General features: G+C 37.6%; 1 protein-coding gene across 3 annotated transcripts in view; it reads right to left on the bottom strand.

Moving 5' to 3' along the window:
• Window positions 1-1,061: 1,061 nt before the first annotated feature.
• The window catches only part of cntnap3 (contactin associated protein family member 3), a 126,351-nt gene continuing 101,343 nt past the window's right edge, over window positions 1,062-26,069 (bottom strand). For 2 of the 3 annotated variants that reach the window (XM_073815992.1, XM_065264193.1), the window contains exons 17-24: window positions 22,043-22,261; window positions 17,927-18,166; window positions 16,240-16,464; window positions 12,727-12,860; window positions 10,932-11,019; window positions 8,366-8,584; window positions 5,197-5,268; window positions 1,062-1,642 (exon numbers count right to left, since the gene is read on the bottom strand). In XM_073815992.1, coding sequence (XP_073672093.1) covers window positions 1,452-1,642; window positions 5,197-5,268; window positions 8,366-8,584; window positions 10,932-11,019; window positions 12,727-12,860; window positions 16,240-16,464; window positions 17,927-18,166; window positions 22,043-22,261 — 1,388 coding nt within the window. In that variant the 3' untranslated portion in view covers window positions 1,062-1,451. The remainder of the gene's footprint in view (window positions 1,643-5,196; window positions 5,269-8,365; window positions 8,585-10,931; window positions 11,020-12,726; window positions 12,861-16,239; window positions 16,465-17,926; window positions 18,167-22,042; window positions 22,262-26,069) is intronic. The other variant, XM_073815993.1, reaches the window with a different exon arrangement.

Here is a 26,069-nt window from a genome sequence, read left to right as displayed (position 1 = left end):
TATTTCCTACAGCAAATCAAAAATAAAATGGTTTGGCAAACAATATTTTCGAATGATATGTTCCTCTGGCGTTACATGTTAAAACAGTCCTTTGTCTTGTACCACACTCTCTCTGATCTCTGCAATGGTTCTCCATCAGCAAAAATTGCAGCCATTTCAAGCACAAAATGATTTAATGATTTTTTTTCGCCGTTAAAAGAATGGCGCAAATACCAGTAATATCACACACGCAAATGTTAGTAAATCACATTGCGTTAATCATTTAAATAATCTCCTCCCATATATTTTTTATGTCTGAAAGGGAAACTCCTAAAAATGCATATGCAATAAGGTCAGTCGCAAAAATAACAAGACCACACCTCAGTGCTAATTATCCACTGCCCGTCTTTAGTAAATCCCAACAGATGTCATTTAATGCCAAAATGTTGGTTTGCGCTGGCACAAGCTGTTTAGTAAATCTGGCCCTAAATCCCATAATGCAATGCACTAAACTCACATTTTACATTTAGCAGACGCTTTTATAAAAACATTTATAAAAAACTTATTTAACTTAACCTTACATTTCCATTACTAAATTAAATGTTCATCTGCAGTCATTTTTTATTTCTCCCTAAAAGTCATTTTAACTACATTAGTTTTAGCAACAACTTATTTTGGAGCTGGACACCTATAATGCCACACAATGAGGTCAAGGATGCTGTTTTAAATGTTCATAATCATATTGCATACTGTAACTGACACATAGGCTTACTATGTACTGTCTGCATCTACATTATCACACAACTTTATCTTAAAAGAGTGAGAAAAACAAACAATAAAGCGATTTGTGTTAGGGAGGCAATGATATAAAAGTTCAATACAAATTGTCTAGTGTATTGTATAGTGTACTGAATCCTACAAAATAAACAGCAGTAGTACAATAGTGTTCAATCCAAACGTAACACAGACAGCCGTCCATTCCCAAAGAACTTACTCGAAGATGAAAGACACAATAGGCTAAATGTAGTGTACAGCCTCGTGTACTTCAGAAGTTAATACTAGTAATACTAGTCAAATCAAAGCACTCTCCAGTTCAGACATTTATTTTCATTTAGTTAAACAACATTTGATTCTTTAAACGGTTGATTTATATCAGCAAGAATATTGTTAAATGTAATAATGACCACTGAATCTTTCAAAAGGAGAACGTGACATTACAAAGTTTCATTTCAAAAGAATATTTACAACCAATGAATGTCATCATACACACCTTAGAAACCATACTATTGTGCCAAATTTTTGGACAATAACGTTTTATGTACAAAAAGGGCCGGATCGTTCATCCACTGCTGTTGTCTGCGGCTGACAGTCTCTGTTTTCCATAAAGCACCTGGCAATGTTAATATCCCTAATATCAAAGCTTCGCCGTCCGTCAGATTTACAGGATTAGTCCGATATAAGATGAAAGATCATCATATGAAATATTCTTTTTGGTTTTCACTGATAACGTTCTGTGGATCCGTGTTAAATGGCGTCTCGGGACTATCCTCCGTTTTCCCTACTTTGGGATCTTGGGTCTGGAACGTCTCCTTCCGTCGAAACAGGAATCGAGCCATCACGGCCAGAACCGCGAGAGTCACGAAAATCACTACTGCAATGACACCTGCAAAACAGCACAGAAACACGTAAAATACCGTATTAACCTGCGCTCGTGATGGGTCAGGACAGACTAGTCGACTAACAACAGAATAGTTTATTAGTAAACTTGACTTGAATTACTTTATCTTGAATATTTTTTGAAGTTTCAAGGTGCAACAGTTCATCTGTTAGTTGTTGTTGCTGTATGTTTGGCTGTTCTCTCATTGTTTTATGCAATCATTCAACATATTGGGCCCTATTTTAACGATCTGAAACGCAAGTGCGAAGCGCAACGCGCAAGTGAGTTTGTGGGCGGATCTTGGGCGCTGTTGCTATTTTGTCGGCGGGAGAAATAACTCTTGGGCCGGGCGCAAATCAATAAGGGGTTGGTCTAAAGTAGGTTCATTACTCATAGGTGTGGTTTGGGCGTAACGTCAAATAAACCAATCAGAACGCTATCCAACATTCCCTTTAAACGCAAGGGCGCAAGTTCCATGGCGGGTTGCTATTATTATGACGGATTTACCAGGCGCACGCCAGGAGCGGTTCACAGCCGAGGAGACCGACGTTCTTGTAAGAGCAGTCAAAGACAGAGAAGTTGTTTTGTATGGGGATGGGAGAAACCCGCCCAAATCAGCGTCGGTTAAACAGGCGTGAGAGGAAATAGCCACAGTCTCATCAGCTGGCATCCCCATCGTTGCGCCAAGTGCTACAATGATGTCAGGAGACGGGAGAATTCCAAGCTTGCCAGCATAAATCGGGCACGCCGTGTAACGGGAGGTGGATCTGCCTCTACACAGACGCCAGCAGAGGACATCGCTGCGTCCACCCTCACCGCTGAAAGGGTTTGGGGGCTTTGAAATCGGACCGAAGAAACGCAAGCAAGGTCCAACCCCAAAGTACTCTTACAAATCAAGTTCATATACATTAAGGTTTCTTATGAAAACATTTTAATTATTATTTACATAAAATAAACGTAATACAGCCACACAACAAACTTATGAAAATATTTTAATCGTTATTTGCATGAGAATTTTTTAACGCAGCCACACAATAAATAAAAACTATCACTACAATGCGATAGAAAAACCCGCTGTGCGCCGGTGCAAAATACGAATGATACATGCGTCACTGACAAAGTCAATTGCGATGGGTGCAAGATAGGGCCCATTGAGGTTAAATGACTAAAGGAAGTACAGCGTTCTGGAGCCAAATTCAGTAGAGCCGCACGGCTGAGTCGTGAGTAACTCCACACACCGAGAACAGAAGATGTGTTTGAGAAATGAGGTAATAACTTTCCTATAACATCTGCCGGAACAGATAAGCTCAAATCACGGCGGCTTCACGATCGCTTCAGAAAATGTCCAGAGCATGCTGATATCATGTGACCGTTCTCTGGTACTAAGAGTTTGGTTGATTGGATTACAGGTGGACGACACTAAATACTAGTGAAATGTTTTGAGCTTGTTCACTTTTGACCACATTCAGAGGTAGTCAAAAACGCATTGAGTAGCCACAAAAGACCGCCTACTCTCCGCCTATTTATCTAATGAGTGACGTACCAAGCACAATGTTTTTACATCGGTCCTGACCCACAGTGTTCAGCTCGGTCTTTCATTGATAAAACTGAAGCGGCTGCTCTCTGCCGCTTTCATTTTTGTTTCATTTTGCCAGTGTTTGAAAGTTACGTGAGCTTATTTCATCCATTGCTCTGAAATATCAGAGAAAGCTCTTACATATAAATGTACAAAACAGCGGACTCTGACATAATGACATAAATTGCATGTCAACTTTAACACGTTATTACCCCGCTCGTGTTTTACTGACACGTCCACAGACCATTCCCATTGAAGTGATCAGTACAGAAGTGGTTGAAAGTGGACAAAAGAGATGGATTAAAATACCAGGTGTGAACAGACACCCCATACGGCAAAAAATATTTTCAAATATAATATTAAATATATTTCAGAATGTACATAAAATGGCCAAAAAAATATTTGTGCTGAAATATATTTTAAAATACTTTTGCAAATATTTATTTTTCACTAATATATTTTTTGGCCATATATATTTTAAAATCATTTAAAAAAATACATATATTAAAGCATTTATATTTACCGAGTCTCTAAGGTGACATTGCAGTAAAAAAAAATGAAAGTTAAGTTTCATGTGCTCACGCAAAACCTTCATGTGCAGAATTTTTTTTTAAGTTTAGGTTCGCGTGCTCACGTGATAGTTCAACGTGAGCACGTGAAAGTTTAATGTGAGCACGCAAAACTAAACTCTGTAGTTCATGTGTGCACGTGATAGTTTCACATGCGCACTCGAAAATTTCATATGAGGATCCGATAGTTTCACGTGCGCACGCAAAACGAAACTTTATTTAATTTTTGCTCCATGTCCCCTTAGGGGCTCCGTATATATTAACATTGCATTGGAAAATTAAAATTAAATTTAAACTGCTCAATTGCAAGAAATATACTTATAATTTTTATTTTATACATAATTCATATATTTTATAAAAACTTTTATATTTTGGCCAAGAACAATATTTTTGTTGCCTTTTGGGTTTTATAATTAGAAATGTATTTGTTGCCCCTGAAATACATTTTGAAATATATGATAATATATGAAGGTTAAAACTGTATACAGGTTCAAATTAAAAAAATATTTTAATAAAGCTTTACATTCTACAAAATGTATTTAGCATATATTTAAAGCATATTTTTTGGCAAAAGTAATGTATTTTCTGCAGTATATGCGTCTCTCTTGTACCAGAAGGCATTTTAATAACAGGTGTAAACAGGACCTCACTATTAGGGATGTCTGCAGGCATTACATGCGGTATATCAATAAAGGTGAAAAGTTGGCAAAAAACGTCATCAAACTCGCTCTGAAGGGTTTCTGCTACACCATCGGATGAGTTTGGGTTCGCCGTCTAAGTTCTACATAACTGTTCAAATGTGATCTTCCTTTGTGAGCGATGGAGCATGACACATTTAATTATTAGCTAAAGCTAAAAGAAAAGTCTAATTAAACCAAAATATATCTAAGCTCAATTTAATGGCACATCACAGTAACTCAGTGAATAATTTCTTAAAAGATTTAATTAGCTTAGCAAACTTTGTTCATTTCATTCGATTTATGAGAACTTTGAAGAAGTTTTTACATTCAGTCAAAGTCAACGCGTTACTCAAACATTATAAAGGCTAATTTTGGGTTAAAGCTTGGATGATGAGCTTCATCTTTTAAAAGCATACGGAGACCGAGACTGAACATCTGCTATCCCACTTTATACGGTTACAGTAACTACACATAAAACCTCTAGCCAGTTAAATAACGTTGATCATGTAGATCAACAATTTTAGGGTTAGTTCACCCCCAAAATGACTTCATTATTATTTAAATATTTTAAAATCACTATGCTTTTTGTATTTGCATGTTTGGATAAGAAATGGCTCATTTAAAACCAAATGACCACCCCCCAAAAACCACACAGCTGAATCAAAGCTAACAACTTTGAGATGAAGTAAATATAAATGATTAATTCGATTTTCATCACCACAAACATTTATTTACCTCCAATCAGAGCCGAGTCACTGTGGACTGCATTGACTATTGGCTCACCAGTATCTACTGAACCCAAATGATCTACAGGAGAAGAAGAGAAAGACAGACAGACAGATAGAGAGACAGACAGAACATCAGTGCTTATTTCTCACAGGTCGTGGCTCATTGAATATTACACATTTTAGAAATAATGATTCAGATGAAGGTCCATCTCACAGATTCATACAGAGATCTGCTTTTATTTCATTAACACTGCGGCTCTATTCAGTGAGCCCACCATTAAAGTCAAAACTGACTCTCGGGAAGAATTAAGAATTGAAAGGAAAAGGAAATAAAGTTTGGGAAACAGAATAAGACAGAATATTTGTCTTCTTGATTGAAAACCTCTGAAGTTATCAGTGCTCAGGAGACGGATTCATCTCAGTGTCTTTCTCCTCCTCAAGCCAGAAACAAAACAAACTTTGTAGACAAACACTGCAAGCATGCAGTCTCACTTTCACATCTAAAGAGGATTTTATTATTCACAGAGACAGACATTAGAGGAAATATCTCTGGTGTCTTTATGATGACATTAATTCTTTCCTCGCTATTGATGAGTTATTTCATCAATTAAGAGAAAACGCTTCCCTGCCAATGATGAGTTTTTACGGCAATCCATGTTTCTGCTATTATCCACCAGGTGTCGCTCTTACCCAACTTATAAAACAATGAAGCATCCACTGATCTGTATGTTTTGATAATCACTCTGAATATGATCTCTAATGCTGCGTTTACACCAGCCGCGGTGGAGGCGTGAAGCTTGAGTGATTTCAATGTTAAGTCAATGTAAAGACGCGTTGACGCGCGTCTGGAGGTCTCGCGGCGCGGATGAGGCATTTGGCGGGGCGCGGATGATGCGATTCTGCCTCATTTGTACGTCTACTCATCTGGCGCGGTACATGCGAATGGTGCTTTTTGTGCATTTTGTGTTTGACGTGAATTTGCGGCTGACGCCCGAGTTAAAAAATTTGAACTTTGGCGGAATTTCGCGCCGCGTTAACCAATCAGGAGCCTGCTTGCTGCTGTGGTGGCAGCCCCGCCCGGAGTCACTCATTCCACATGAAGGAACGCTTGATATTGTCCATAAGCAGTCACCCGGAGCTATACGACGCAAGTTCTTATTTCTATAGAGACAGGAATAAAAAGGACCTCACTTGGAAGAGTGTCAGTGAGGACATCGGACTACCTGGTAAGTTGTCAATACACATTTCACTTTTGAGTCACGTGACGTTTATCAGCCCGCGCCAAACTAGGCGTGGTAGACGCGATTTTGACGCCTGAAACGCGGTTGGTGTAAACGCAGCATAATAACAGCCCTTTACAAAAATGCAATTATTTCAGCTTTTTGTTCAAAATTTTGTCTTTTTGAAGAAACCGACCCATATTTAACTCTTTCCCCGCCATTGACGAGATATCTCGTCAATCTGCAATACCGCTATTATCCACCGCAACTTATAAAAACTGAAAGTATTGCCCTAGGGCAAACAGCTGTATGTCCGTGTATGTTTTAAAGATTGCTCTGCATCTGATCTCTATCAAAAGTCCTTCACAAAAATGGAATTATCTCAGCTTTTTGCTCAAAATTTGGTGTTTTTGATGAAACCCACACATATTTGAGAGGTGATAAAAACAGAACACATGAAGATAGGATGAAACTGATTTTTTTGTTTGAAAGCAGGGGGTCTGTTCTTTTATTTCATATATTATATGTTTATATATTTAAAAAGGAGCATTTTCTGGAAGGCATTAAACTTTTTGTGAAAATCATGAAAAATGCTGGCGGTGAAAGAGTTAAGAGGTTATTAAAAGAGTACAAATGAAAATAGGATGAAATGTTTTTTTCCATTTTGTTTGTTTGAAAGCAGAGGGTCTGTTCTTAAATTTGAAATATTTGTATTTTTTATATATTTATAGAAGAAAATTTTCCTGGAAGGCATTTTGTAAAAATCACCAAAAATGCTGGTGGGCAACTTAAAAAAAAGGCTGGCAGGGAATGAGTTAATGAATACAGACCTTCCATCTTACTTTCGGTTTTAAGATAAAACAAAACATTAAAATATCACAAAAACACTATTTGGTTTATATTGTAAATATAAGGGCATATATGTTATTAAAAACATATTTATATTTAATTTTGTGTAATATTAAACTGTACCTGTCCAAATGATGTGCAGCATCTGGGTTACCATGCATTTTAGAGGGCTGTGAAATAAATATGTTTAAAGATTTTTTTTTTTTAATAAAAAATGGGGAAAGAGTTCGGGTCGATTCACATTTTGCGTCAAGTTCGTTATTTTAAATGTAGGCGGGCGGTATGCACGCTCATAATGGAAGCGGCGTGGTCACGGCACACACACGGGGTGCAACGCACTAGTTTATTTCCCGGCGCGTCCGCACTAGGGCTGTGCTGATTAATCGTGCAAATGCGCGTTTTCTCAATGAATCTATTTGAATGAATTACGGTGAAATGCCGCCACATCCAAAAGCCAGGGGGCGCTCTAGTGTAGAAACGCCATTTGTGCCACAGAAGAAGTAGTATACTAAACACTATTCCAGGAAATGTCTAGAGGCATATTTATATCGCTGTTCTTCAGATTGTTTCAGGTATTTTCATGATAATAAAAATATTTTGAATAATTGTGTTTGGCGAGTGTTGCTTTTTTAAATGCACGTTATATACAACTCAAACTCATAGTGATTTTAGATTGATAAGGACTTCCTACTGATCACAGAGCCGTAGTACACGCACAAGCTGTGCATGAAACACAGAATCGGACCCTTGCGATTCAGTATCGGTTTCAAGCAGGTCTTTTTAATGGGGAACGAGATGTATCGGCACATCCCTAGTCCGCACCACATCGAGTTAAAAACTTTGCAGATAATGTGACAAGAACCAACTGATGGTTGCATTTTCCATGCGGTTTTAGATGCGAAATGTGAACCACCCCTTAAACTCTGAACTCAGTCCATGAGGTGAAGTTTAGATCCGCTGCTATAGGACTCCTTTACATTTGACTTACAGAGCTATAGATTTTATAAGTATGCATTTCTTTGGGAATTGAAACTTTGAGCTGCTAATGCAATGCTCTTCCAGTTGAGCTACAGGCTCCTTACAGCAAGGTTGGGTTGGTAGTTTTACCTGATAGAGAATGAGTTGTTTCTGCGGCGTAAGGGTTGGATGCTAAAGATGATCCACAGTTGGATTCAGTCAGAGATCCTGTGACCGTCACCGGACTTTTGTCTGGATACAGAAGTGCCGCTTTCAGCGGAGAGATGGAGTTAAACTGAACCACAGACAAACATCCGGTGAAACCCAGAGAATTGATACGGGCGATCTCTGGATCCAGCTCATCAGACTCTGTCAAGAGAAAGACAAAGATATGTTTGGGAAATGGAAAACATGTTTGCCAACAACAGGCAAACTTATCAGTGAAATAATCCTGAAGGGCTGTCTCTGTATATTCCTGTAAATATAGGCCAACATATCATAACACACCGAGCAGCACACGAGTGTTTGAGTTCATCTGTGTCTCACTGTTATTGGTGACTGAATGCAATGTCACACAAACTCGCTTTTGAGATGTGATGTGAATTACGAAACAGCGAGTCTGATGAACAAAGCTTTCCTTCAGCCATGGACCCACGGGAAAACACAACAGATCTGTGGCTTTAGTTTTATAGCTTGGAGCTCATGTTGGACTTCTTCATATATTCATGAGATCGGTGCATGTTTTAGTCGATTTGTGGCCGTGATCAATTTGCTGGAAAAGGAGTCTGCCGTCTCACCGATGTTGTAATACTATCCAGACCTTACAGCAGATCTGTCGTATGTTACAGCTCTCGCCAGCCACCGCTCTGCTGCATTTAAATGAGACTGAAGACATCTCATTTGTCGCATAAGGAGAACCGCATTTACCTCTTAAGGGAGACACAGTAAACTTTACATCTCTCCTATGGGTTTAAAAATTATCAAATGCTTTTATAAGATTTCACTACATATAAGGGCTGTGCAATTAATCGATTTTGAATTTAAGTTTTGATATTTGCAAAAGTCACTCGATTAGTGTGCCGTATTCAGTTTCTATTATTTCATTTTGTGTTATAAATCCAGCGTGCCATAATCAGCTGCACCTCTCTCTCACACGTGCATACGCTCACGCATTTGTCCAAAGTCAATGACTAGGCAGTAAACATGTTTATATTTGTAACGTTGTATGCATTGCATTTCAAGCGAGCTAAAGCAAAACTATCAACTATCCCTCGTGTTTAAAATATGAATCGCGTACCGCTGGACCAATGTGTTTACAAGGCAATTATGAAGGCACCACTGCACACATAGCCAACTGCAACAACACTAAACAAATTCATTGAATTAAGTCAAATGTTTTTATTTATGTATCTATATATACACACATGCATACATAAAATATATATAAAATACACACACACACACCCACACATGCATGTTTTTACAGTCATATAGTAATTGTGTTAAATAAACGGGATTATGATTTTCCCACAATCGAGCAGCCCGACTATTTATGGAAAACCTTATCTCATAAAGAAATGTCCAAGCTTAACACTAAATTAAAATTTAGAGCCAAATGTAAACAGCCACAGAAAAAAAGTAAGAGACAACTCTAGTTTTAACTTTATTCATCATTTCTAGATGTATTGTGACCATTTCAGTCCACTGTCTGTTAAATTTCAACAAAACCAAACCTCTGGTGTGACAAAGTCTTTAAACAGCAAATACATTTTTCCTAAAATACATGTAAAACATATTTTGTTGCTGAGTAATAGATTTAAAGTTGTTTTCTCTGCAATATTGAAAATTGCATCTTTTTTTTGACCATGTTTTCCCCATTTCAATTTTAAATAAATGCTAATAAAAACATTATTTTTATTAAGACTTTGGCAGAAATGTTGTTGGTACACTGAAAAAAATTATTTTCAAGAAAAAATTCAAAGCAAAAAAAAATCTTGAAATTTTTTCTTAAACACTAAATTCAAGAAAAAATTATTGATTTGTTTTATGCACAAAATCACTTAAATTTAATATTTTTGGTCTAAAAACTAGACTTATTTTCTTGGGTCATTTTGCTCATCAAAAAAGCATCTTAATTTAAGAATTTTTAGATATTTGTACTGAAAACAAGACAAAAAAACTAAGAATTTTTTTGCAGTGTAAATGGTCTCTTAATTTCTTCCGCCGCTGAATATATGTTGCCTCATAAAGGTTTTATAAATAGCTTTCATAAGACTCTTTTATAGTAATAAAATGTTGTACTCTTCCGCTCTATTATTTATTAATTGACTGCTTATTTTAAGTACCATTAACCAGAATCTTATTTTAGTTTGCTGCAGGTTTATTTATAGACATAAAAAAATTCAACCTGACCCACTCCATGTTTCTCTAGAGGTCAATATCATTCTTATCTGAAGTAAATAGACCAAACCGTCCTCTATATTCATGCTCCTTCATATCAGCGAGCTCGACTGACTCAACAAACATCAGCGTATTTAATGAAATATAAAAAATATCTCATCATGTCACACTTCAGAGTTTGTCCATCCGCATGCATACATCTCCTGTATTATACACAAGACCTTACTACACAGAAATCACAAACTTATAAAAATTATAATTCAGTTTTCCATGACCTCTCAATGATAAATCCCTTGTTCATGTCACTTTGACTTACCGAGCACTTTTCCCATGATAACAGATTTGACGGCATTGAATTCAGTATCCGATGTTAGATTGAAAACTTCATTTGCATGCTGATCCACCTGCAGATAAACACAAGAAACCCATCATGTTTTCTATATTAACAGCACATTTTCCCTCACAAGCTTTTCAATTAAAAATGCACTTGAAAGCTATTGGAAACACATCACTGCTCACACCCAAACTTCGATGAAGAGGAGCACAAGAAGCCTAAACACAGTACATCTCAATGAGTATCTGGAAAGTGTGATGATATTAAATCTGCACAACAGCAGAATATTGACTCACATCAAGTCATTTCACCTTTAAAATACGTCCAAACACAGCCCAGACATCTGGGCTAAAACCAGCCAAATTTGGGCTGTCTGTGAAAATTTTATATACGTCTAGCCATAAATAAATGAAACCAAATAGGTTGTTATCACTGTAGCTGTGTTTCCATTACCAAATTAAATTGCACAACTAAAACAAATAGGGAACTGAAAATGCTCCCAATGGAAACACTGCAATTCTGAATAAACTCCCATATATTGCAAAAAAATGTTTTTATACTCAAGTATGGTATTTTAAAGGCAATTTCTAAAAGGAATATATCATAAAACGTCAATGGAAACTTTTTTTTTACATTTACAGGTCACCTGACATTAATTACAATCAAATATGGCACGGGATATGTTAGATTGGAGGACAAGACAGAAGATGTGTGTTCGACTTCAAGCGACGTCTCAAGAACTGACAAACACATAATATACAAAATACTGCAAGAGCGAGTCGACTGCTTTGTATGCTTTCATTCTTGTGGTATTTTGATGTCATCTGCATGTCAGTCTGTGGTACCGTATAAAGTTTAATACACCCGTCGCCGTGGTTTTTGGAATGACAACATGATTACGTTTTAGTCGCCAATTTGCACTTTTTTATGCTGTTTTGTGTGAATCTTTAAAGAGCCCGATTGGTCCGATTCACGATTTTACATTTCCTTTGGGGTGTAAGTGTGTATTAGTTCATGTAAACGATACGGAAAAGGTACAACCCCAAATTAAACGATGACGCAAGTTATCGTCTCCAACAGTGTTGGGGGTAACGCATTACAAGTAACGTGCATTACGTAATAATATAACTTTTCTGAAGTAACGAGTAAAGTAACGCATTACTTTTTAATTAATTAAAAATTAATTAATTTTTCAAAAAAGTAATGCAAGTTACTTTTTTAGTTTAATTAATTCGATTGAGCCAGAAACTGAGATGGCAGGCCAGAGCTCAACATTTTTGTGATGAAATATGCAATTTCTGAATGCAGAAATTTCAGTCATAAAAACACCTAAAAAAACCTGAAAGAGATCAAGCCTCACCCTAGAAAAAGTATAGCAAAAGTAACTAAAAAGTAACGTAAGCATTACTTTCAATGAAAAGTAACTAAGTAATGCAATAAGTTACTTTTTTGGGGAGTAACTTAATATTGTAATGCATTACTTTTAAAAGTAACTTTCCCCAACACTGGTCTCCAACGTAAATCTAATTTCTTGGACTATATTTACATTTATGAATATGCAGATGTGTTAATCCAAAGCAATTTACAGTGCATTACAAGGTAATGATTCATTTTATCAGTATTTATATTTCCAGAACTATTATCAAAGATAATCAGCAACAACATTTGGCAGACTATCTTTATTAAAAGCAACTCAAAATATTGCTTTAATGCAGAACGTAACAGTTTACACTTTGATGTTGAATGCAAAGCATCGTCCTTCAGAGCGAAACATTACCTGAATGCTGAGCGTGTCTGAAGATCTCCTGATGCTCAAGCGGTGAAGTTGACCATTAGCCAGATTTCTCGCAGCGGACCGGAAAACCTCAGCTTCTCTGTCCTGCTGCAGTTTGTATCTGATGTCCAGATGTCCTTTACAACAGAGAGAAGTCCAATTCTCAACAGTCCCATCAAGATAAATAACATCAAGATGCAAAAACTACAAAAGATTTTTCTTAAAGTCGCAATGAAATTGAAATGAAAAACTATATATGTATTTTTAATAGTGTGGTATTATTAACAAATGACTTATCTGTGAGCTTCATTATTTTTTAAAAATTCGTGTGTGCTCATAATCTTTAATCAAAAATGCTAATCTCCTCCCCTCCTCAAAACGATCTCTCTTCACTTCCGGTCAAAAGTATGGCAGGTGGGCGGGGTCCGGGAGAAGATCACAGTGATTAGCAATTAGCAACACGACCCAACTTCAAACGATCCAATCAGATCTCGATGGACAAATTCAAATCCAGCCCTGCCTTATTTCATCTCAAAAGCCGTTTCATTCGGATATACGTCACCACGGGGAAAATAAGGCAATCGCTACTTCCGTTTCATGGCGACTTTAAGAGGATTCATATTTCATCCACTAGGACAAACACAGATACCATAAACACAAATTTCAAGTTTGTCTTACACTTACAAGTACTGATAAACTTTAGGCAGACTGGGCAAGATTGTTAAACCTGACTAGATAGAAATGCAGACTGTAGACTTGTAGATGTGTTTGCTTATTTACAGTTCAAACATATGTAAGAGCAACACTTATATTTACATTTATGAATGTACAGATGTTTTTATCCAAAGCAATTTACAATACATTACAATGTAGACATTTTATCTGTATGTATATTTTCTTGGGATCGAACCCACAACCATTTTCACTGCTAATACACTTGTCCACCACTGAGCTACAGCAAAACACTGCACAATTATATTAAAGTGATAGTTCACACACAAAAATATAAATCACCCCATGATTTATTGACCCTCAAGCCATCGTCAACGAATTTGATTATCTTAAATCAGACAAAATATATTAAAAGTGTCCTGGCTGATTTATAATGGTGGTAAATGGTGCTTCAGATTTGAAACCCAAAATAGTCCATCCATCCTTTACAGAATTCACAGATGCACGTTCATGAGAGTGTGCTTTCTGCGTAGGACGTAGCATACGAGACGTAGTGGTGTAGTGACAAACGTTGAAGCACAGACAGGGGATTTAAAAAAAACATTGGGAGGCTTTGATATTAAACGAGAGGATATTAAGATTTTTTGCCAGCATGTCTCATAATGGCAAAAAACTCAATATCCTACATTATATGCTGAAAACGCAGTGGAAGCTAGTTACTTTAGTTTGTAAAATTTTAAAGTGTGAGATTTTTTTGGGCTTCAAATCAGAAGCACCATTTACTGCCATTATAAAGCTTGGAAGAGCCAGAAGATTTTCTAAAATAACTCTGATTGTGTGATCATATACACTGAGGATGGCTTGATGGTGAATGAATTATGGGTTAATTTTCATTTTTGGCTGAACTATCCCTTTAATGCTAGTCTTAGCAAACATAACTAAACACTGCCATATTATTAACAAAATTATAATGATAAGGCAAATGAAGTTTCACCAACGCTGTATACTTTAGATCCAACCCTGTTTCAGCACACCTGCCTCTTGAGTTTTAGGTAGCCGTGAAAAGCTTGATTAGCAGGTTGAGTTGTGTTCAAATATGATTGGGGTTGAAGGTGAACTCTGCAGGAAAGTACAGGGTTGGTGACCACTGATTTAACCCATCCCAGTAAGTAGTGAAGACACACACACACATCCGGAGCAGTGGGCAGCAATCCCGGGGAGCAATTAGGGATAAGGTTGCTCAAGGCACCACAGTTGCAACTTGCTGGCCATGAGACTCAAACCGGCAACTTTTGGGTTACAAGTCTGAATCTCTAACCGCTAGGCTACAACTGCCCCATAATTAATGAAAATGCTTCTCTTTCTCTCTTTCTTTTTCTCTCGGTTCACATCTAACAGAAGACGAGTCTTCATCTGTCAAACTGAGAGACAACACAAATCTACAGGCTGTTATCTCGAGTTCTCCAACTTCTGCCTAATTGGACCAGTAGGTATTAATATCAAACACTGCCAATCTTAGTGTTCTGTAATAAACCAGACATATTTTTAATGTCCGAGTCTATCTTTCACCAAAGCCACTTTCATCGTCACTATCAGAAAAAAGGTACAAAAGCTGTCACTGGTGCAGAAGCCTTTCAAAGAGTCACCTTTGTACCAAAAAAGTGCACATGAATACTTCAAAGGTACAAACTGATACCAATATCTACACTTATGTACCTAAATGTTACATATTAGCAGGGTTCGAATTGAAGGGGGGCTTGGGTTGTAAAAGCAGAAAAAAATATAAATTTAAGAGGGTCCCCGGGTTTTTATTCAAATTAAAATATTACATGAATTAGAAATTCTCGTTCTGTGCTGCAACAAAGCGATCCTGTCCATTATTTGCCCAAATTTCGCAGTAAACTAATCCAAAACATTTTTGTCTGACATAAATGTAAACTCTCAAGTTTTCAACTACTGTATTGGCAGAAAGAATCTTTAGTTATTATCTTTAGTAATCTTTAGGGTTAGGGGCTTTTTTAAAAATCTCAAACTATTATTTCACTAATATAAGGGGTAAAAAATGGTTACACTCTCAAAAATAAAGGTACAAAAGTTGTCACTGGGACAGTATCCTTTCAAAGAGGTACACCTTTGTACCCAAGGAGTGCAAATTAGTACTTCAAAGGTACATATTTGTACCTAAATGGTACATATTATGACCTTTTTTAAAGGGTACTGCCCCAGTGACAGCTTTGTAGTTAAGAGTAATTTGGGGTTTCTTTGATTTAAACGTTGATCCAGGATCACATCTTACTTTTTGAAATCACATCAACCCTATAATGATGGGGGGCTTAGCTAGGGGACCCCCAATACTGCATATTAGGACCTTACAGTTACCATTCCAGTGACATCTTTTGTACCTTTTCATTTTTTTAAATAAGCATCAGGAATATCAAAAATATCCCCATCTGTGTTTTACAGAACAGAACCTGTGAAATCACACGAATATCCGATAACAGTTTTCAATTTTAGGTGACCTATCTGTTTTTTTAATGCTTCATAGAAAGCATGGACATCTTCGGCAGATAATCACGGAGAGAAGACTTAAAACAGCTTTTCTGGCACACAAGATGACAAGACGCGTGTTTACACGCAGCCGTGAGCGCTTTGAGATATCATAAGGGAATATATTCCCCGCTGGCATACAACACTCTACTTTTTATGAAGTTCCTCTTTCGTTCAGACAACATCCAAAGCAATTTACTACAGCAGAGTCCTGCGTCTTCAGAGATTCACACTAATCCAAATGAAGGTGCTTAGGGTGCAGTGAATGAAAGCAGAGAAGATTAGAGAGCTTCAGACCGTTTCTGTTCAGCACGACGGCCAGATATTCTCTGTAGTACGAGCTGACATAAAGCAGGAGCGCTGGAGTCTGGCTGCTTCTGAAGCTTAGAGAAATATTCTCCCCTCTCAATGTTAAATCAGAGTAGATGGAGGACGACTGCACGCTGACGTTCCTGCTTAACTCGTACGGCTCTTTAAACGTGTATGTGACCGATGAGCCGGGTTTGAAGAAGGCAGAAACCTCTGAAAATCAAAGCAGAAGCATTGATTTTAGGATTACGCATCAACATAACCAACATACAGGACTTCATTGTGCATTATATTTTACTTAAATTACCCATACATCTATACCAGGGGTCTCCAACCATTTTGTGAGCAAGGGCTACAATGCATAAAATAAAAAGTTTTTTTACTCAAAACTTTTACTTGTTGATTTAATTTAATTTTACTTGTTGACATGTTTTATCATTCTTTAAAACGTTAACATATAAACAAATATGTAATAAATATTAAAATTGAGGCAATTAATAAAATGCCTGTGGGCATCATGTTGGAGACCACTGATCTATAGTAATCTATTCCTGCATAATATCCAGCAAGCATCATTTCGCCGACTCAAGACCAGATATGGTTTGACTATGAGTGACCCACTTCTAGCCAAATTAAAAATAAAACTTAATTTACTTAAACTGATATTTTATCAAGTAAGCAAATTCCAAGATTACAAGAGGTTTCTTTTCATTTATTTTTGGGCTATGGTAAGACGTCTATTAAATTATCACTAAATGATTTAGCCTAGACGTCTGGGGTGTGTTTGGGTGGCTATTAGATGCCTTTCGAATGCAAAATTGCTTGCTGGGTAGACATTAAATTTAATATGAAAGCAGTACTGAGTTAACCAAACTTCTAACCAAAACTTGATTTACTTTCTTCCAGGCTGTCAAAAGATTAATCGCGATTAATCGCATACAAAATAAGAGATTTTGTTTGCATAATATATTTGTTTGTGCATTGTGTGTAATTATTATGTATATATACACACACACACATACATATATATATATATAATTTTTTATTTATGTATAATTTTTTTACATTTATATATATATAAAAATATTAAAATCTAAATAAATATATAAAGAGTTTGGTTCCAAAACAAGTTAACTCTGTTTATAAAATTTTTCAAAAATCTTGTTTTGGTTGTGCATTGGTTGTGATATCAATTAAACTGCAGTTGGTTTGTTTTGATTTAAGCCTTTATAACTAAAAAATACATGAACATGATTACACAAAAAAACTGAGTTATCTCATTTTGGAACCAAACTCTTCCTATATACACATGTAAATGTTTCTTAAATACATACATGCATATAGGGGTATTTATATATACAAAATAATTACACTTCAATTCACACAAAAACATATTATGTAAACACAAACTTTTATTTTGTATGCGATTAATTGCGATTACTTTCTTATAAGGCTTTCAAAAGATTAAATAAAGTTTTGGTTAGAAAAGTTTGGTCAACACAGTACTGATTTTATATTGAATTTAGTGTCCACCCACACACATATGCACACGTATATTATGCAAAAACAAACTTTTATTTTGAATGCGATTAATCGTGATTAATCTTTTGATAGCCCTACTTTCTTAGTAAATGTCTGTCTTTATGTTTATTTCCTTGGCTTCACCTTTATGTACCTTTATGACAGAAGATTCCTGTAAACGCTGAGAGTTTACAGTCGCAGGTAAATCCATCATTTCTCTCCACACAGGACCCTTTATTTTGGCACAGGTCACCGTAGCTGCTGCAGTGACCCGGACAGCCGGGCGTCACACCGGGTGTGATCTTTGCCCTGTTCTCCAGATCTAAAGTCTTCCCGTTCAGCTTCAGCGAGCGGATACATCCCAGGAAACCTTTCTGACGGGACGCCGTTCCCCCTGAAGAAACACAGAACCGACACAACTTTCCATTATCCGTTTTCAACACTTGATGGGTTTATTTTGTTTTGTGAAGTCTGCAATAAAGGAATGGAGCATCATTCTCCGTTTATTGAAAACATACATCTGTCAAGACTATGAGAAAGCACAAAAGCCATTTAAACGACAAGACGATGACAGCGGAAGTTGCAGGGTAAAAGATGCGAGGGGGAGAAAGACGCTTTTATCATCGCCTGTCTCTGGCATCTCAACACAGACAGCGTAACCTTCTGGTTTGGGTTGCGAGTCGTGCCGGGTGCGGATTTTGTTCTCTGAACTCGAGCCGCCCATTCAAAACAAACGATCAGTGACTTTTTTTCCTCTGATGTGTTGAATATTCCATCACGTCACGCTGTCGGTCTTTTACTGCGCTTTTGTCCTTTCTATGGTAATTGCTTTAGGAGGAATATTATTCTTTGCATCCTCATACTGAGCACGTCAGCCTATAAATACAGAAATAATGCGCTCTGCATATATTAGTGCTCTGCCGTTTAATTCGTTTTTGCAAAAACATTGCTGTGCCAGATGTTCTGAAGAATCATAACTGATGTGTATAAAGTTAAAGATGTTATTAAAACAAAGTATTAACAAGAGCCTGTCAAAGTCGAGCTGTCGAAATAGAAGGCAAAATGTGAGACCAGATAAGAAAGACGAGACACAGCAATCTTTTTTAATATCTCAATTGTTTCTCTTACCTTTTTCCACATTAAAGAATAATAGCAAACTCATCAAAACTATGGCATAACTCACATTTAAATAAGTGTGTTGTGACTAAAAGCATCAAAAATACATCAAAACTCAAATATGTTCAGGATTATTTGGGCGGAGCTAAAATGGTGGCTTGATGATGCACTGGAGCCACCGAGCATGGCCCCGCCCCTAACACAATCACGAGCATCCGTTCAGGCTGTTGCAGTATTTGGAAGTTGAGAGAGACGACAGCTTTCCCGCGAGTGGGTGTGGTTTCCATGCAGACACGCCCCCAGCAATTCCTGCCTGTTTCCTAGATGTTTTAATAACTTATTTAATTTGTCATTACCATTTTTATCATTGAAATGTTGCTGAATGGTTAATATCACATTTTCTTTGGTGTGACAAACTGAACACATTTAATATCTTATTTTACACAGCCTTTAATGTACAGTATAGTACTCTCATGAGTGCTAAAAGAGCAACATTTGCATCTCTGGAAAACCTATGAACTATTGATATTTAATTAGTTTTAATTAGATCATTTAAATGTGTGTAAAAATAAAAACATATCCTCACAGTAAATCTACCGTAAGACTTTATTCAGTCTACAGTATAAGTCGGGTTGTGCTCTTCATACCTACATGAGTTTATATAAGCATCCACACAAACCAATTGCAGTTAAACATTGTCAGAATAAAGCTTATAAAGATTGAAGTATAATGACACTATACTTTCCAAACACTTACTGGAAAACTTCACCTCATTTTACACTAAATTTTACCAACACAGCATCTTTTAAATTGCCAGTTGATCTGTCAGACTTACAAAAAACAATTTTCCTCTAGTTTCTAAGCTTACATTTCTCATCAAGATGCTGTGTGAGTAAAACTCACGAAACCTCCACCTGATCTTATGTTAAATCATCAGAAAACCTATTTCACACGAAAGATGAGAAAGAGAAGATTTTGCATAAGGAACCTGAAACTCAAAGGGTGGGTTGCACCAACAATGATTCCTCTTAAACTTAGTTTAAATCAAGGATTATTTTATAATTCTGTTGCACCAAACTTTAAACCTTAAAACAGTCATTGTGATCCAGGTTTTAATTTTACAGTACATCTAGATTATTTTAAAGGTTACTTTAAACTCTGATTTAAATCTAAGGTAAGGATTAACTTTAAACTTGTAATTGAGGAGGTTTAAATAATAAAAAAAACTACAATCAAAAGTGTGGCTAAATGATCAGAAACAGACACAATGAGCATGAATGAATCTTGTTGATTTTATCATAATATCTGAGCTCCGCAAAATATATCCTGCCGCACTGTCCGTTAATCAATACAATAGATTGTATGAATAGATTCAATAAAAAAAATCATCATTATATCACCAATATATGCAGGTAGTGATTTATGTTACAAAAATTACATTTCCTTTGCCTGCATAAACGCTTTATTTCCTTTTTGAATGACAACGTCACCATTGATGCTGGTTAATTACAATGGCAAATTCATAATGGCAGACAAAATAAATCGCAGATGAAGGTTTTAATACAGGTTAAAGTTTTAAACCAAGATTTGTTAATCTGGGTTTAAATTTAAGTGGAGCAGCACAACTCGAATCAAAATAAAACTGGAAGCAACAAACCCTACATTATCTTTAAACTGCGGTTAATTTAATCTTTTTTATGACAATTAACATAATTTACTTTCATCACAGTCAGGGTTCCCACACCTTAGGGCGCACTCACATTATCCAAACCAAACCGCGCTCGGGCGCGTTTGACCCCCAAAGCCTGGTTTGTTTGACTAGTGTGATCGCTTCGTTCCGCGCCCGGGCGCGGATTGTTTAATCGCGCCGCGGCCGGGTTGCAGAGGTGGGCCGGAGCGCGGTTCACTTGGGCTCAGGCGCGGAAGGCTGTGGTGTGAGCGCAATCGCGCCTGAGCGCGATTCAAAAGGTGAATACGTCAGTTGCGCGACCACTCACCTTCATCTGCCTCCGTAAAAACCTTTTGATGCGCGCAGCGGGGTTACGTGAATGTCCGAGCTGCGCACGTGACAGATCAACTAAGCAATATGATGGCATGTGAGAGGGCTGTCTGTAATCGCGCACCAAACGACTCCGAATAAAAAAACACAGACTTATCATTACGGTGGGTTCCAGTGTTAAGAAAGAGCTTTACTTCCTGCTTTTTCAAAACAATCGCATCTTAATGACGAAAGCGCGCCCGGACTCGGATCGATAAGAAGTACAGTGTGAGTGCGTGCATCTGGGGGAGTAGGGAGGGGTGGCAATCGCGCCCAGGCATGGTTTGGTTTGGTTGGGATAATGTGAGTGCGCCCTTAGTTAACTTCAAATTCAAGGACCCTTCAAGGACTTTCCAGGTCCAATACCCTCAAATTCAAGGACTAAATGTGGCGACACAGTGAGAGCAAGGTTACATCGTGTTACCTTTAAAGATACATTGTTACAGTTCCCTTTTGAGGGAATCTGCGCTGTGTAACTGCAGTGACACTTTGGGAAGTATATCGCTATCTGAAATATTGCCAAAGACGGCGTTACAGGGACACAGGAAGTATGGAAAGAGAGACGCAGCGTCTCGTTCCCTTCTCAGTGAACAACAGTTACATACGTAACCCGAGACGTTTTCATGTGTCAAACACAACTATCCAAAAAAGCATTTTGGTATGATCAACATTCACATACAGAAGATATAAGCATTTAAAGTGAACAGTTTAGCACATGTGCTTAAAAAGTCTAGAATTTTTATGATATTATCCTACACTACACAGGGAATAATATGGATTTTTTCCAGAAAACTTCTTGAATAAAATAGATTCAAGCACTTTCAATGACCTGTATCCATGTATGTATATTTTCAAAACCTTCCCAGGGCCTTGAATTATTTCCCCAGATTTACAAATTTTCAAGGATTTTAAGGACCCGTGGGAACCCTGCACAGTACAAAATATTTGTGTTTATTAACACAAAATAAAGCGGTTGATGAAGTAAAAAATAATCCAGGCTCGTCTTAAACAAAGATTCACAAACAGAATACAGCCGTCAAATAAACGTCAATAACAATCATCTGATTTAGACGGAGTGTTAAGTCATGATTTATAAAGACCATCAGATAAACCTACCGACAAATAATTGGCTGTTGAGTTGTAAATGAATGTGTCCATCCACAGGAGCTTTCTGAACCGATCCAGGGTGATGGTCCACATACAGCGAGGCTTCTTTCACGTTTCGCTCGGCTCTCACGTGATGCCAACGCTCATCGTTCAGAGCCACCGGGGTCTCCACCTTCACCTCCAGAGGACCGTTCCCAACATCGAAAGAGAAGACAACTTCATTGGGTGCTGTTGAGAGAAACAAACGCTTGATTGATGTACCTCATAATGATATTACAATTAATGAGATCCAACTGTGGAAATTAAATGGCGATATAAAAACAATTTAAAAATCTGTCATGCCAGCTGATATCTGAAACTGAATCTGGAACAAAACAACATGTTGTGTTGTTGTAAAAAATGTCAAGTTTTGACAAATCCTTACATGGCATTGTGTTTATTGAAAAAAAAAACATCTGCCAGGTATTTTTAGCTGCTATGACAGGAAAGCACACCGCTAATAAACAGCATTTAAAAATATCAACCTGTAGGAAAGAAAGATCAAATTGATCAAACGATTACATTTAAAGTAAATCGATATCACATTACTTAAGGGCTGGAACCTAGCAACCACCTAGAAATACCCTAGCAACCACAAAATAACCTGCCATACACAACATCTACATCCACAGACTTGAAAAGACTTCTGAAGTGAAAGCAACACTTACAAAAGAAATTTACTCAACATGCAAGTTTTCTCTTCATTGTTAACATGTGTTGAAGCTTTAATCCAAACTCTGTGTAATATGACATTTTAATGAAGCAGCTCCTGTTATCAAACTCACTTCAGATGACAAAAGCGGTCCGTGTGAAACGCTGATGCTGTGTTATGACCTCATTATTATTCTGTGCTCGCGGCACATCTAACGTGCCATAGCTGACACTTAGAGCGAGCTACGACAAAACACACGGCCAGACCACCGCTGTGTGAGAAATATGCCACACACAAAAAAACCATTCGAGTTGTTTTTAGAAACGCAGACACGACCGTATCTGATGACATTTTAACAGCTGAGCTGTTTGTGCACAACTTACATCAAATTTCAGGGACAGCACACACGAATCGTAATGTGCTCCATTTCTGTTTGACTTTCTTTCTGAAAGTAAAGGTGGACAGATGAGGTCAGACTCCAAAAGTGATAAGGCATCATAAAAATCTCTTATATGACTTCATAAACAGTTAATAAATCAGATGGACTATGTTTATTATATTTTAATGATGCTTCTGGAACATTAATGCATTAAGTAGACACTTTAATCCAAAGCATCTTCTGCTAGTGTTATAGACAAAACCACCTAAACCAAGACCAAGACAAGATTGAGACTAGATTTTGTCAAAACCAAGACTTTAAGGCTTTGAGACCAAGACCAAGGCAGAGTGAAACCAGACTATCTGAAAACTCAACTAATCATAAACCTAAAAAGTTGTATTAAAAAACTTTATTATTGCAGTGGTAATTTTTATGCCTAGGATTTTTCCTTTGCTCCCAACAAATACAAATCCTAAGGAGCAAAATGAAATTTGTTTACAAATGTTTTTGAAACAATGAAACAAGGTCGAGACCATCAAGACTAAAACAAGACAGAGACCATCAAGACTGAGACAAGACAGAGACCATCAAGACTGAGACAAGAACGAGACCATCAAGACTGAGACAAGAACGAGACCATCAAGACTGAGACAAGACAGAGACCATCAAGACTGAGACAAGACAGAGACCATCAAGACTAAAACAAGACAGAGACCATCAAGACTGAGACAAGACAGAGACCATCAAGACTGAGACAAGAACGAGACCATCAAGACTGAGACAAGACAGAGACCATCAAGACTGAGACAAGAACGAGACCATCAAGACTGAGACAAGACAGAAACCATCAAGACTGAGACAAGAACGAGACCATCAAGACTGAGACAAGAACGAGACCATCAAGACTAAAACAAGACAGAGACCATCAAGACTGAGACAAGACAGAGACCATCAAGACTGAGACAAGAACGAGACCATCAAGACTGAGACAAGAACGAGACCATCAAGACTGAGACAAGACAGAGACCATCAAGACTGAGACAAGACAGAGACCATCAAGACTGAGACAAGAACGAGACCATCAAGACTGAGACAAGACCAAGACCATTAAGATTGATACAAGACAGAGACCATCAAGAAAAGACTTTGACAAGACTGAGACCATCAAGACTAAAACAAGACTGATCCAATCAAGACTGAGACAAGACCGAGACCATCAAGACTGAGACATGACAGACTGAGACAAGACAGAGACCATCACGACTGAGACAAGAACGAGACCATCAAGACTGAGACAAGACAGAAACCATTAAGACTGAGACAAGAACGAGACCATCAAGACTGAGACAAGAACGAGACCATCAAGACTGAGACAAGAGCAAGACCATCAAGAAAAGACTTTGACAAGACTGAGACCATCAAGACTAAAACAAGACTGAACCAATCAAGACTGAGACAAGACCGAGACCATCAAGACTGAGACAAGACTGAGAACATCAAGACTGAGACAAGACCAAGATCATCAAGACAGAGACAAGACCGAGACCATCTAGACTGAGACATGACAGACTGAGACAAGACAGAGACCATAGAGACTGAGACAAGACAGAGACCATCAAGACTGAGACAAGAACGAGACCATCAAGACTGAGACAAGACTGAGACCATCAAGAAAAGACTTTGACAAGACTGAGACCATCAAGACTAAAACAAGACTGATCCAATCAAGACTGAGACAAGACCGAGACCATCAAGACCGAGACAAGACCGAGACCATCAAGACTGAGACAAGACCAAGATCATCAAGACTAAAACAAGACAGAGAACATCAAGACTAAAACAAGATCGAGACCATCAAGACTAAAACAAGACCGAGATCATCAAGACTGAGTCAAGACTGAACCATCAAGACTGAGACATCTATACTAAGGCAAGACTGAGACAAGACCGAGACCATGGAGATTGAGACAAGACCAAGACCAAGACCATCAAGACTGAAACAAGACCAAGACAATCAAGACTAAAACAAAACAGAGAACATCAAGACTAAAACAAGATCGAGACCATCAAGACTGAGAAATCAATACTAAGGCAAGACTGAGACAAGACCGAGACCATCGAGACTGAGACAAGACCAAGACCATCAAGACTGAAACAAGACCGAGACCATCAAGACTAAAACAAGACCGAGACCATCAAAACTGATAGTAAATTCCTGAATAGTCAATTCTGCTAGTTTGTGTGCTCCCTATGAATCAAACGCATTGCATTGGTGTTGCAACCACCATACTTTACCAATTAACCTCCAGGAAACTGGGCAGTATCTTCTCTATTCACGAGATATTCTGTTCATTGAAAAGCACTGAAGATATCAACAAAAATTTATTTTAAAAAGTGCTGCTCCAAATTAAAAACTCTTCCAGTAATGAGCAACTTTTCCCATCGAGGAACTCCTTCTGAAAGTTTTTTAAAATGAAAAGCTCAACTGCAGTTTAACTACTTTGGCGAGTTACAGCATCAAGATTCAATGGTCTTCAACACTGAAAGACGAAAACACAGAAAAGTCAGAGAGTTTGGGACTGACGCGAGTTAATGACGCTGCTGTGAATGAAGCGTCCTCTGAGATCACCGTACGTGAATGTGCCCGGCTCACTACGAACGTAATGAGAGGTTAATTGAGCTCCTCCAGCCAGAGGATTTGTCATTATAGAGGAACAAGCACCCGGGTGCTGTAAGGCCTCAAATACTCCACTCTCATCCATCACGTGAGATCATTAGAGGAGATGAACTTAACCGCTCTCTCATGCAGTTAAACACATCCTGATAGACAAAGACCATGAGGAGGAGGAGGGCTACAATAAAAATACAGACAAACACCCAGAGGATGTGAATTTTATAGAGATCGGGCGCGCTGCGATACATCTATGAGATCGATCGTACCCGGATAGTGACAGTTGCATGAGATT

The sequence above is a fragment of the Paramisgurnus dabryanus genome, chromosome 10, assembly GCF_030506205.2.
Source record: "Paramisgurnus dabryanus chromosome 10, PD_genome_1.1, whole genome shotgun sequence".
NCBI lineage: Eukaryota > Metazoa > Chordata > Actinopteri > Cypriniformes > Cobitidae > Paramisgurnus > Paramisgurnus dabryanus.
The sequence above is the reverse complement of the archived record's forward strand: the minus strand, read 5'-3'. Positions and strand labels throughout refer to the sequence as shown.